The sequence below is a fragment of the Oncorhynchus mykiss genome, chromosome 20 (assembly GCF_057628025.1).
Source record: "Oncorhynchus mykiss isolate SJ-2025 chromosome 20, ASM5762802v1, whole genome shotgun sequence".
In the NCBI taxonomy this organism is placed as follows: domain Eukaryota; kingdom Metazoa; phylum Chordata; class Actinopteri; order Salmoniformes; family Salmonidae; genus Oncorhynchus; species Oncorhynchus mykiss.
The window spans coordinates 37,541,776-37,554,878 of record NC_143041.1 but is presented as its reverse complement, the minus strand read 5'-3'; the positions used below and the strand labels follow the sequence as shown (position 1 = coordinate 37,554,878).

At 44.9% G+C, this 13,103-nt stretch overlaps 1 protein-coding gene across 2 annotated transcripts; it reads left to right on the top strand.

The window, feature by feature from the left end:
- Positions 1–1,526: 1,526 nt before the first annotated feature.
- On the top strand, positions 1,527–12,862 carry st3gal7 (ST3 beta-galactoside alpha-2,3-sialyltransferase 7). 2 transcript variants are annotated; one of them, XM_036956207.2, is made up of 8 exons: positions 1,527–1,826; positions 2,399–2,550; positions 2,728–2,848; positions 5,272–5,630; positions 7,577–7,763; positions 10,751–10,891; positions 12,123–12,272; positions 12,459–12,862. In XM_036956207.2, the coding sequence occupies exons 2-8, from the start codon at positions 2,405–2,407 to the stop codon at positions 12,543–12,545; spliced, it is 1,191 nt and encodes a 396-aa protein (XP_036812102.1). In that variant the 5' UTR covers positions 1,527–1,826; positions 2,399–2,404; the 3' UTR covers positions 12,546–12,862. The 2 variants fall into 2 exon arrangements, 1 of the variants encoding a protein (XP_036812102.1); XR_016489501.1 differs by having other exon boundaries at positions 1,690–1,826; positions 7,577–9,287.
- The last annotated feature ends 241 nt before the right edge of the window (positions 12,863–13,103 follow it).

The following is a 13,103-nucleotide window of genomic DNA, read 5'->3' as shown; positions in this document are numbered from 1 at the left end:
ACACACACACACACACACACACACACACACACACACACACACACACACACACAACACACACACACACACACACACACACACACACACACACACACACACACACACACACACACACACACACACACACACACACACAGCACACCACCCTTTCACATGCACACGATTGAAAAGCAGTTGATAGCAAAGGTCAGGCTAACATACTGAGCAGCCCACCACCAGAGCATGCTACTTATCTGAGCTGTAATAAATGTGTGATCCAGCAGGATGAGTCATGGTGATTGATATAAATCTCAGGTTAAGAGGACATTAGAGAGCAGTAAATAAATATAGTTATTACTTAGGCTGTGTGTGTGTGAGACATCACCAGAACACTTGGACCGAGAGCAGTGCACAGAACAAGCCTCAATATGAGTGCTCAGACAGATCAATGTAAAAAGGCATACACTAAAGTTATTACATTTGTACAGATGGTCCCGTATTTCTCTGCATACACTACCATTCAAAAGTTTGGGGTCACTTACAAATGTCCTTGTTTTTTAAAGAAAAGCACAGCGCAAACGGGCCCTAACCAGAATAGAAAGAGGAGTGGGAGGTCCCGGTGCACAACTGAGCAAGAGGACAAGTACATTACACTGTCTAGTTTGAGAAACAGATGCCTCACAAATCCTCAACTGGCAGCTTCATTAAATAGTACCTGCAAAACACCAGTCTCAACGTCAACAGTGAAGAGGCGACTCCGGGATGCTGGCCTTCTAGGCAGAGTTGCAAAGAAAAAGCCATATCTCAGACTGGCCAAAAAAAGAGATGATTAAGATGGGCAGAAGAACACAGACACTGGACAGAGGAACTCTGCCTAGAAGGTCAGCATCCCGGAGTCGCCTCTTCACTGTTGACGTTGAGACTGGTGTTTTGTGGGTACTATTTAATGAAGCTAGATACTCAACTAGTCTAAAGAAGGCCAGTTTTATTGCTTCTTTATTTAGAACAACAGTTTTCAGCTGTGCTAACATTATTGCAAAAGTTTTTTCTAATGATCAATTTGTCTTTTAAAATGATAAGCTAACACAACGTGCCATTGGAACACAGGAGTGATGGTTGCTGATAATGGGCCTCTGTAGATATTCCATAAAAAATCAGCCGTTTCTAGATACACTAGTAATTTACAACATTAATAATGTCTACACTGTATTTCTGAGCAATTTTATGTTATTTTAACAGACAAAAAATGTGCTTTTCTTTAAAAAACAAGGACATTTCTAAGTGACCCCAAACGTTTGAACGGTAGTGTACGTTAGCATACACACACACACACAAACACACACACACACACACACACACACACACACACACACACACACACACACACACACACACACACACACACACACACACACACACACACACACACACACACACACACACACACACACACAGGTGCACATCCTCAATTTTCCAACACACACTGGCTGTTGTTCCTGTGAGCCTGACCGTCTTACTGTGTAACAGTAGGTCAATTATTAATTTTCAGTTAGGAAGGAGGAGGCAGAGTTCACTGGTGCATAAACAGCATTACACGCTCTCTGACACAGATGTAGAATCAGCTCACCCTCACCTTAATCTAAACGTTTACCACAAGTAGTACAAACGCAAAACTGACCTTAGATCAGCGGTTAGGGACATCTTCAGTTTAGTGTGGCAGCCATTTTAGCTGATTATAGTAATTTGCCTTCTTGTTCGTCCCCAGAGCATGGAGGACAGAAGAAGAACACCACAGACGACTGCTGTCTACAGACTTTCTCTAACATCTCTGAGCCCCTAGTCTTTAGGTAGGTATTTTTGCTTAGTTTTTCTTATATGAAATATTTTGAATTGTTCAACCTTAATTTAGACAAGTTTGTCACTGAGATATGTCGTTGTTGAGTTTACTAGTGGCTGTGTGGAGTTAGCTAGCAACAGCACCCTTCAGTAAATATTGTCAATGTCTTGGTGGGGACAGTTTTAATGGATTTCAGGACAAGCACAGAAAAATAGGATCTCATCCCTAACCTTTCCTGGTGTGACACTAACCCTATAATAATTTGAAGGGTGTTTATTTTTGCACTGTAATGGAAATGCATGTATTGAATAGCCCAACTCTCACTGAGACACCCGCTGGGAATGGGGACACAGACAGAAACATCATCGTCCAGCAGCCCTGGAGCAGTTGGTGACAAGAGCACAGCAACAGCTTTTTTCACAATGTCAGCACCAGGACTCGAACCAAAAACTTGCGGTTACTGGCCCAACGCTTTAACCTCAAGGCTACCTGCCTCCCCTGCTGAATGGCCACAATCTGGCTGAACCCTAACCCTAGCCACAACCACAATCGTGATCCTACCTTTCCCTGGTCTGACCCCAGGTTAGCATGGTGACTCTGAAACACCTTAGTGTGGAGGATCCAGATGACTACAGCTCTCCTCCGGTGCCTGATGCTGACTTCACTGAGATAACAGCTGTTACAGTTACACACAGGAGACCTACACCTGACACCAGGGAGATGCTACTCAGCAGGTATGGCTCTGTGTGTGTGTGTGTGTGTGTGTGTGTGTGTGTGTGTGTGTGTGTGTGTGTGTGTGTGTGTGTGTGTGTGTGTGTGTGTGTGTGTGTGTGTGTGTGTGTGTGTGTGTGTGTGTGTGTGTGTGTGTGTGTGTGTGTGTGTGTCATTCACGTATATCCTTTCTATTCCAGGACTAACAACCTAGCCTTGAGTCTAGTACTGCTGGTGGGATGCTACTCTGCTATCCTGGTCCCTGCTCTTATACCTTCAGACCCTCTGTCAGGGGCTAACGACAACCAACACACTGACATGGTACTGAACACACACAAAAGCACATGAATACATGAATACAGTTGAAGTTGGACGTTTACATACACCTTAGCCAAATTAATTTTAACTCAGTTTGTCACCATTCCTGACATTTAGTCCTAGTAAAAATTCCCTGTTTTAGGTCATTTAGGATCAACACTTTATTTTTAGAATGTGAAATGTCAGAATTATAGTAGAGAGAGTGATTTATTGCAGCTTTTATTTCTTTCATCACATTCCCAGTGGGTCAGAAGTTTACATACACTCAAATTAGTATTCGGTAGCATTGCCATTAAATTGCTTAATGTGGGACAAATGTTTGGGTAGCCTTCCACAAGCTTCCCACAATAAGTTGGGGAATTTTGGTCCATTTCTCCTCACAGAGCTGCTGTAACTGAGTCAGGTTTGTAGGCCTCCTTGCACGCACATGCTTTTTCAGTTCTGCCTATTTTCTATAGTATTGAGGTCAGGACTTTGTGATGGTCACTCCAATACCTTGACTTTGTTGTCCTTAAGTCCTTAAATTTTTTTGCCATAAATTTGGAAGTATGCTTGGGGTCATTGTCTATTTGGAAGACCCATTTGCAACCAAGCTTTATCTTCCTGACTGATGTCTTGAGATGTTGCTTCAATATGTCCACATAATTTTCCGTCCTCATGATGCCATCTATTTTGTGAAGTGCACCAGTTCCTCCTGCAGCACCCACACAACATGATGCTGCCACTCCCTTGCTTCCCGGATGGGATGGTGTTCTTCGGCTTGCATGCCTCCCCCTTTTTCCTCCAAACATAACGATGGCTATTATGGTCACACAGTTCTATTTTTGTTTCATCAGACCAGAGAACATTTCTCCAAAAAGTATGATCTTTGTCCCCATGTGCAGTTGCAAACCGTAGTCTGGCTTTTTTATGGCGGTTGTGGAGCAGTGGCTTCTTCCTTGCTGAGTGGCCTTTTAGGTTATGTCGATATAGGACTTGTTTTACTGTGGATATAGATACTTTTGTACCTGTTTCCTCCAGCATCTTCACAAGGTCCTTTGCTGTTGTTCTGGGATTGATTTTCACTTTTTGCACCAAAGTACGTTCATCTCTAAGAGACAAAATGCGTCTCCTTCCTGAGCTGTATGACGGCTGTGTGTTTCCATGCTGTTTATACTTGTGTACTATTGTTTGTACAGATTAACGTGGTACCTTCAGGCATTTGGAAATTGTTCCCAAGGATAAACCAGACTTGTGGAGGTCTACAGTTGTTTTGGCTGATTTCTTTTGATTTTCCCATGATGTCAAAGAGGCACTGAGTTTGAAGGTAGGCCTTGAAATACAGGTACACCTCCAATTGACTCAAATGATGTCAATTAGCCTATCAGAAGCTTCTAATGCCATGACATAATTTTCTGGAATTTTCCAAGCTGTTTAAAGGCACAGTCACTTAGTGTATGTAAACTTCTGACCCACTGGAATTGGGATTAAGTGAATTATAAGTGAAATAATCTTTCTCTAAACAATTGTTGGAAGAATTACTTGTGTCATGCATAAAGTAGATGTCCTAACCGACTTGCCAAAACTATAGTTTGTTAACAAGAAATTTGTGGAGTGGTTGAAAAACGAGTTTTAATGACTCCAACCTAAGTGTATGTAAACTTCCGACTTCAACTATATATTTGGGTGCGTGTTATGTGTATTAAACTTCTTTCTTGTGATGAACTGATTTCTCTTACTCTAGTCTGTGCTGTAGGACTTATTGAACTCCCACTCCCTCTCCCCTCTCCTCTCTCCTACACGTCTTACTAAATTCCCTGACTCTCTCCCCTCTCCCCTCTCTTTCAGGTCATACTAAACTCCCTGTCCCTCTCCCTTCTCCCCTCTCCCCTCTCCTCCAGGTCATACTAAACTCCCGGACCCTCTCCCCTCTCCCCTCTCACCTCTCCTCTCTCCTCCAGGTCATACTAAACTCACCGTCCCTCTCCCCTCTTCCCTCTCACCTCTCCTCTCTCCTCCAGGTCATACTAAACTCACCGTCCCTCTCCCCTCTCCCCTCTTCCCTCTCACCTCTCCTCTCTCCTCCAGGTCATACTAAACTCACCGTCCCTCTCCCCTCTCCCCTCTCCCCTCTCCTCTCTCCTCCAGGTCATACTAAACTCACCGTCCCTCTCCCCTCTTCCCTCTCACCTCTCCTCTCTCCTCCAGGTCATACTAAACTCACCGTCCCTCTCCCCTCTTCCCTCTCACCTCTCCTCTCTCCTCCAGGTCATACTAAACTCACCGTCCCTCTCCCCTCTCCCCTCTCCCCTCTCCCCTCTCCTCCAGGTCATACTAAACTCACCGTCCCTCTCCCCTCTCCCCTCTCCCCTCTCACCTCTCCTCTCTCCTCCAGGTCTTACTAAACTCCCGTCCCTCTCCCCTCTCACCTCTCCTCTCTCCTCCAGGTATTACTAAACCGCTCTGCCTCCCTGCTTGTGCAGCCCTGCCATCCGGGCTGGTGTGTGTCTCGTCTCCTCTCCCTGGACTCCTCCTCAGACCTTCAGAACATCCCTGTGTTCCTCCAGTCGGGGATTGCAGCAGACAGGCCTATTCCCTGGGACTTGGCTCCTCCCCTGGGCCTCCAGGGCTGTGACGAGAGGGTGGCTAGGGCCCTGGCCTCTCTAACTCATCCAGGCCTGCCCCCATCCCTGGGGGGGAGAGGTAGGGGTGGGGGCTGTAGGAGGTGTGTGGTGGTGGGCAGTGGAGGGGTGCTACATGGCAGCCACCTGGGATCCCATATTGACCAGTATGATGTCATCATCAGGTGAATGACCAATCAAACATACAATCAATGTACAGTGCCTTGCGAAAGTATTCGGCCCCCTTGAACTTTGCGACCTTTTGCCACATTTCAGGCTTCAAACATAAAGATATAAAACTGTATTTTTTTGTGAAGAATCAACAACAAGTGGGACACAATCATGAAGTGGAACGACATTTATTGGATATTTCAAACTTTTTTAACAAATCAAAAACTGAAAAATTGGGCGTGCAAAATTATTCAGCCCCTTTACTTTCAGTGCAGCAAACTCTCTCCAGAAGTTCAGTGAGGATCTCTGAATATTCCAATGTTGACCTAAATGACTAATGATGATAAATACAATCCACCTGTGTGTAATCAAGTCTCCGTATAAATGCACCTGCACTGTGATAGTCTCAGAGGTCCGTTAAAAGCGCAGAGAGCATCATGAAGAACAAGGAACACACCAGGCAGGTCCGAAATACTGTTGTGAAGAAGTTTAAAGCCGGATTCGGATACAAAAATATTTCCCAAGCTTTAAACATCCCAAGGAGCACTGTGCAAGCGATAATATTGAAATGGAAGGAGTATCAGACCACTGCAAATCTACCAAGACCTGGCCGTCCCTCTAAACTTTCAGCTCATACAAGGAGAAGACTGATCAGAGATGCAGCCAAGAGGCCCATGATCACTGGATGAACTGCAGAGATCTACAGCTGAGGTGGGAGACTCTGTCCATAGGACAACAATCAGTCGTATATTGCACAAATCTGGCCTTTATGGAAGAGTGGCAAGAAGAAAGCCATTTCTTAAAGATATCCATAAAAAGTGTTGTTTAAAGTTTGCCACAAGCCACCTGGGAGACACACCAAACATGTGGAAGAAGGTGCTCTGGTCAGATGAAACCAAAATTGAACTTTTTGGCAACAATGCAAAACGTTATGTTTGGCGTAAAAGCAACACAGCTGAACACACCATCCCCACTGTCAAACATGGGGGTGGCAGCATCATGGTTTGGGTCTGCTTTTCTTCAGCAGGGACAGGGAAGATGGTTAAAATTGATGGGAAGATGGATGGAGCCAAATACAGGACCATTCTGGAAGAAAACCTGATGGAGTCTGCAAAAGACCTGAGACTGGGACGGAGATTTGTCTTCCAACAAGACAATGATCCAAAACATAAAGCAAAATCTACAATGGAATGGTTCAAAAATAAACATATCCTGGTGTTAGAATGGCCAAGTCAAAGTCCAGACCTGAATCCAATCGAGAATCTGTGGAAAGAACTGAAAACTGCTGTTCACAAATGCTCTCCATCCAACCTCACTGAGCTCGAGCTGTTTTGCAAGGAGGAATGGGAAAAAATTTCAGTCTCTCGATGTGCAAAACTGATAGACACATACCCCAAGCGACTTACAGCTGTAATCACAGCAAAAGGTGGTGCTACAAAGTATTAACTTAAGGGGGCTGAATAATTTTGCACGCCCAATTTTTCAGTTTTTGATTTGTTAAAAAAGTTTGAAATATCCAATAAATGTCGTTCAACTTCATGATTGTGTCCCACTTGTTGTTGATTCTTCACAAAAAAATACAGTTTTATATCTTTATGTTTGAAGCCTGAAATGTGGCAAAAGGTCGCAAAGTTCAAGGGGGCCGAATACTTTCGCAAGGCACTGTAATTGTAAAAGAAGCACAATCTTTTAAAATCAGATAATATTTTCCATGCCCCCTTACTGTACCTCCTAAGTGACAATCTGTTTCTGATATTATAACCAATCCCGTCTTTAGTTTTCCAGACTGCTAAAATAAATACATCTCAGGAACCAAACTAACCTCTACCACTCCTGGTCACTAAGGGGATATACTGGATTAGATTTGTATTTTCTGAAGCTGTGGTATCCATCTTCTCCTCTCTCGCCTCCTTCCCCTCCTCTTTCTCCTTCCCCTTCACACTCTTCTTTGTCCTCTCAGGATGAACAATGCCCCAGTGTCAGGGTTTGAGAGGGACGCAGGCTCCAGGACCACTGTCCGTTTGATGTACCCAGAGGGAGCTCCCCTTTCCCCCAGCGAGTACAGACACACCTCCCTGGTTACCCTGGTGGTCTACAAGTGCCTGGACCTGGACTGGCTCACCTCTGTCATCACCAAGCAGCCTCTGGTGGGAAAGTGTTTACTACCTGTTTGTTTCCCTGTTTACCTGTTTGTTTCCCTGTTTACCTGTTTGTTTCCCTGTTTACCTGTTTGTTTCCCTGTTTACCTGTTTGTTTCCCTGTCAGAGACACAGTGGCTTGAGGAATTTTAGTGCAGATTTGCAGACAGAAAAGGACTTCTAAAGTAGCTTCTATACGTTCTGCTGTCCATGGACAGGCTTGGGTAGCTTACTTTACGTTACATTACTACTTACCTGTCCAAGATTTCTATCAGTCACGTAACTTTTGGATTACCCTAACATAATCTGCACTTTCAGTTACTGCATTTGGTATGCTGTCATAGTGGTCTCTGACTTGTTGTCAGATTCACTCAGGTGGAATAAACTTAAAGGTCAATTGCACTTCCTGATTTGGCCTTGTTTTTCATCAATGTCCATTAAGAAATGCTAGCGGCCATGAGCGAAGGCAAACGAGAGTTGTGTTGGGGGTGTGGTTTGATGTGGGTGTTTCATGGGTCTGTCTTTGCCATTCAATCAAAACCTACAAGGACAGTAGCTAGCCAGTTTGAGTTTAAACATTATTGAAAGAAAGCTGGCGAAATGCATCAAACATGTCAGGTTTGCTTGATTATGAGCTAGCTAGCTAACGTTAGCTAACGTTAGCTAGCAGGGATCAAATCTTCCTCTCCCGTTATTTGTTTTCTTTATTTTCCGCCAACTAGGTTACCACCAGGGCAAAGCGAACTAGCCCAGTCTTTTCCCAGAAAACACGGTGCCTCCACGTGTTAATAGGCAAACGGGGGTATGAATTTTTGACATAATTGTAAACTAACCTTCATTTTCTCGTTGTGACACATTCAGACTCTAAACTCCGTTTTAGACGAGACTGACTTTATGACCAAAATTATCCTATTTGCACTTTGCACTCAATTTTCATAAACATCCTTTCTGAATTTAAAAGTAATCCAAGAAGTAATAACCTAGTTTTTCAAAAGTATCTGTAATCAGATTACAATATTTGTAATGCCCTGACCATAGTAAGCTGTTTATTCTCTGTGTTGGTTGGGGCGTGATAGTGACTTGCGTGGGTCATCTAGGGGAATTTGTAATTCTATGGTGGCCTGATATGGTTCCCAATCAGAGGCAGCTGTTTATCGTTGTCTCTGATTGGGGATCATATTTAGGTAGCCATTTCCTCATATGGTATTTGTGGGATCTTGTCTACAGTTAGTTGCCTTTGTGCAATCCAGTAGCTTCATGTTTCGTTTGGTAGTTTGTTGTTTTTGTTCGGTGTTAATTTATTAAAGGAATATGTACGCCTACCACACTGTACCTTGGTCCAATCATTATAACGATCGTGACAGAAGATCCCACCAAAAAAGGACCAAGCAGCGTGGCCAGGAGGAGTGGACATGGGAGGACATCCTGATGGAGAAGGACCCTGGACGAAGGCCGGAGAGTATCGCCGTCCAAGGGAGCAGATGGAGGCAGCGAGAGAGGAACGGCGACGATACGAGGAGTTAAGTCGGGGAGGTAGGCCACAAATTTGGGGGGGGGGGGGGTGAACCAGAGCCAGTCTGGGAGAAGAAGGAGTATTCGGAGGAGAGAGAAATGGGAGAGTTGTTGAGTTGGTGGCGGATGCACAGATTTGGAATAAAGGAACGTGTTGTCAGTTTGGTGCCACCTGAGTCAGCTCCCCGTACTTGTCCTGCAACATGTGTTAAAGTTCCGAAACAATTGATGCCGGCTATACACACCAGGTCTCCAGTGTACCTTTCTAACACAGTGCGTCCCGTGCCAACTCCTCGCACTCTCCCTCAAGTGCGCTTTCCCAGTCAGGTGTGTCCTGTTCCTGCTCCTCGCACTCGCCCTGAGGTGCGTGTCACCAGCCCGGTGCCACCTGTACCGGTCCTGTGCATCAGGCCTCCAGTGCGCCTCCACAGTCCAGTACGTCCTGTGCTTCCTCCCGACACTTGCCCTGAGGTACGTGTCACCAGCCCGGTACCTCTTGTGCCGGCACCACGCATCAGGCCTCCAGTGCGCCTCCACAGTCCAGAGCTTCCGGCGACAGTTTCCAGTCCAGAACTTCCGGCGACAGTTTCCAGTCCAGAGCTTCCGGCGACAGTTTCCAGTCCGGAACCTCCAACGACGGTCCACAGTCCGGAACCTCCAACGACGGTCCACAGTCCGGAACCACCAGCGAAGGTTGGCGGTCCAGAGCCTAAAGCGACGGTCGGCGGTGCAGAGCCTTCAGCAGGGGTTCTCAGTCCAGAGCCTTCAGCAGGGGTTCTCAGTCCAGAGCCTCCTACGACGATCTACGGTCCGGAGCCTCGGGCGATGATCTCTGCACCAGAGCCGCCATGGTGGAAGACGTATCTGCGAGCGGAGTGGGTACTTTGCCCCGCACCGGAGCCGCCGCCGACGCCCTGTGTCATTCATCATAGATGCCCACCCGGACCCTCCCCTATTGAGTCAGGTTTTGCAGTCAGAGTCTGCACCTTTGGGGGGGGGGGGGGGGGGGGGGGTACTGTAACGCCCTGATCATAGTAAGCTGTTTATTCTCTCTGTTGGTTGGGGCGTGATAGTAGTGACTTGGACGTGTCATCTAGTTGAATTTGTATTTCTATGGTGGCCTGATATGGTTCCCAATCAGAGGCAGCTGTTTATCGTTGTCTCTGATTGGGTAGCCATTTCCTCATTTGGTATTTGTGGGATCTTACAGTTAGTTGCCTGTGTGCACAGCAGTAGCTTCAAGTTTCGTTTGGTAGTTGTTTTTGTTTGGTCTTCATTTATTAAATGAATATGTAGACGTACCACGCTGCAACTTGGTCCAATCATTATAACGATTGTGACAATATTTTTGCATATAACGTAACTAATTACAGTTAGTTTTTTTCTAATCAGATTACATGCAACTGATTACTCCCCAAACCTGTCTGTTTGTGTTCTAGAGCTGTTTCTGAACTGGTTCTGCTTCCTGTGGTTGTGTTGTCTAGAGCTGGTGGTCCAAGCTGTGGTTCTGGAGAGACATAGTGGAGAACATTCCTCTGAAGCCGGAGAACATCCAGATACTCAACCCAGAGATCATGCACAAGACAGGCATAGCACTGCAGAGATACACACAGCAACAGAGGAAGGTTAGTACTGATACACACAGCAACAGAGGAAGGTTACTACTACTGATAAACACAGCAACAGAGGAAGGTTAGTACTGATACACACAGCAACAGAGGAAGGTTACTACTACTGATACACACAGCAACAGAGGAAGGTTACTACTACTGATACACACAGCAACAGAGGAAGGTTACTACTACTGATAAACACAGCAACAGAGGAAGGTTAGTACTGATACACACAGCAACAGAGGAAGGTTACTACTACTGATACACACAGCAACAGAGGAAGGTTACTACTACTGATACACACAGCAACAGAGAAGGTTACTACTACTGATACACACAGCAACAGAGGAAGGTTACTACTACTGATACACACAGCAACAGAGGAAGGTTACTACTACTGATACACACAGCAACAGAGGAAGGTTACTACTACTGATACACACAGCAACAGAGGAAGGTTACTACTACTGATACACACAGCAACAGAGGAAGGTTACTACTACTGATACACACAGCAACAGAGGAAGGTTACTACTACTGATACACACAGCAACAGAATCATTTTAAAGGACATACAGGTAACTGCCAAAATAATGGAAACACCTGAGTAAATGAGGGATACAAAGTATATTGAAAGCAGGTGCTTCCACACAGGTGTGGTTCCTGAGTTAAATAAGCAATTAGCATCCCATCATGCTTAGGGTCATGTATAAAAACGCTGTGCAGGCCATTGTTTTTTTCCATTATTTTGGCTACCATGGCTATGCCCCTATAAGATGACAATGAATGGTTTGATGAGCATGAAAACGATGTAAACCATATGCCATGGCCATCTTAGTCATCAGATCTCAACCCAACTGAACACTTATGGGAGATTCTGCAGCGGCACCATAGACAGTGTTTTCCACCACCATCAACAAATGAACGAATTTCTGTGTCTTATCCCTCCAAAAGAGTTCCAGACACTTGTAGAATGTATGCCCAGGTGCATTGAAGCTGTTATGGCTTGTGGTGGCACAATGCCCTACTAAGACACTATGTTGGTGTTTCCTTTATTTTGTCAGTTTCATGTACATGTACAGTATAAATGCATACCCAATGGATGAATGTTGCAATCATTGAATGGCTCTCTCCACATGGTTTGCTTTAACATTTGGGTGGAAGTGTTTCTTGTTAGATTGATGTAGTCTGAACACGAGTTAGCCTTAATAAACACTTAATTACCATCCTCTCTTCTCTCCAGTTAGTTCCTACGTTAGGTGCCAGTGCGGTGGTGATGGCCCTACAGCTGTGTGATGAGGTGAGCCTGGCAGGGTTTGGTTATGACCTGCAGCATCCCGGTGCCAGACTACACTACTATGAGAGTCTAAGTATGGACGCCATCAAGGCCCAGGTACACTACAGTATATAAGAGCAGTGGAGAGAGAATGACAAACACTGATTGTTTGCTGCTCCCATCAAAACATTTGTTAGCTTGTGCTACTCGTAAGGTCCAGGTCAGAGAAGCACTTTTGAATTATAAATATTTTTCAAATGAAAGTCTCTTAAGTATCTTCCTGTATTGATTGTCTTTGTCCAGGTAGTACATGATGTGAACGCTGAGAAGCTCTTCCTCAGAGAGCTAGTGGCTGCAGGAGTCTTGACTGACCTCACAGGGGCGCTGTGACAAAGAGACAGTACCAGGGATGGACCCTGTTCTACCAGTTGTGGTTGGAGGTTAACTGCCTTGCTCAAGGACAGAACGGCAGATTTTTCCACCTTGCCGGCTCGGGGATTCGAACCAGCGACCTTTCTTAACAACCCCTGGTTCCTTTTCCTAGCATGATGATTCAACCAATCAAGGCTTAGTTGAAATATGTACTATTATTATATACTATATTATGCACTATAAAAATGTATGCACCCATTACTGTAAGTCGCTTTGGATAAAGGTGTCTGCTAAATGTCATATGTAATTATTATATATTAAATGCCCAAAGCAGCCGTTTGTATATCGATATCAAATCATTTCTGGGTAACAGTTAAGTACCTTACTGTGATAGATTTAAATACAAATGTGCCAAAAAATATTTCTCAAGTAAGAATTTAGCTAGGACTGTCTGGGAGTGGTCTGAGTGGGGAGGGAAAACTGAAAACTATCTGTTATTGGAAGAGGTTTGGAACTCTCTTTGTTATTGGTCTATTAAATAATTTACTGCATGGGGACGCCACCATGGAAAGCAGA

Bases quoted from the DNA above. Each gene is read 5' to 3' on its own strand.
- st3gal7 (XM_036956207.2), top strand. From the start codon at position 2,405: ATGGTGACTCTGAAACACCTTAGTGTGGAGGATCCAGATGACTACAGC. The intron at 2,551-2,727 runs GTATGGCTCTGT...TTTCTATTCCAG, and splicing joins AGGGAGATGCTACTCAGCAG to GACTAACAACCTAGCCTTGA. The intron at 2,849-5,271 runs GTACTGAACACA...TCTCTCCTCCAG, and splicing joins ACAACCAACACACTGACATG to GTATTACTAAACCGCTCTGC.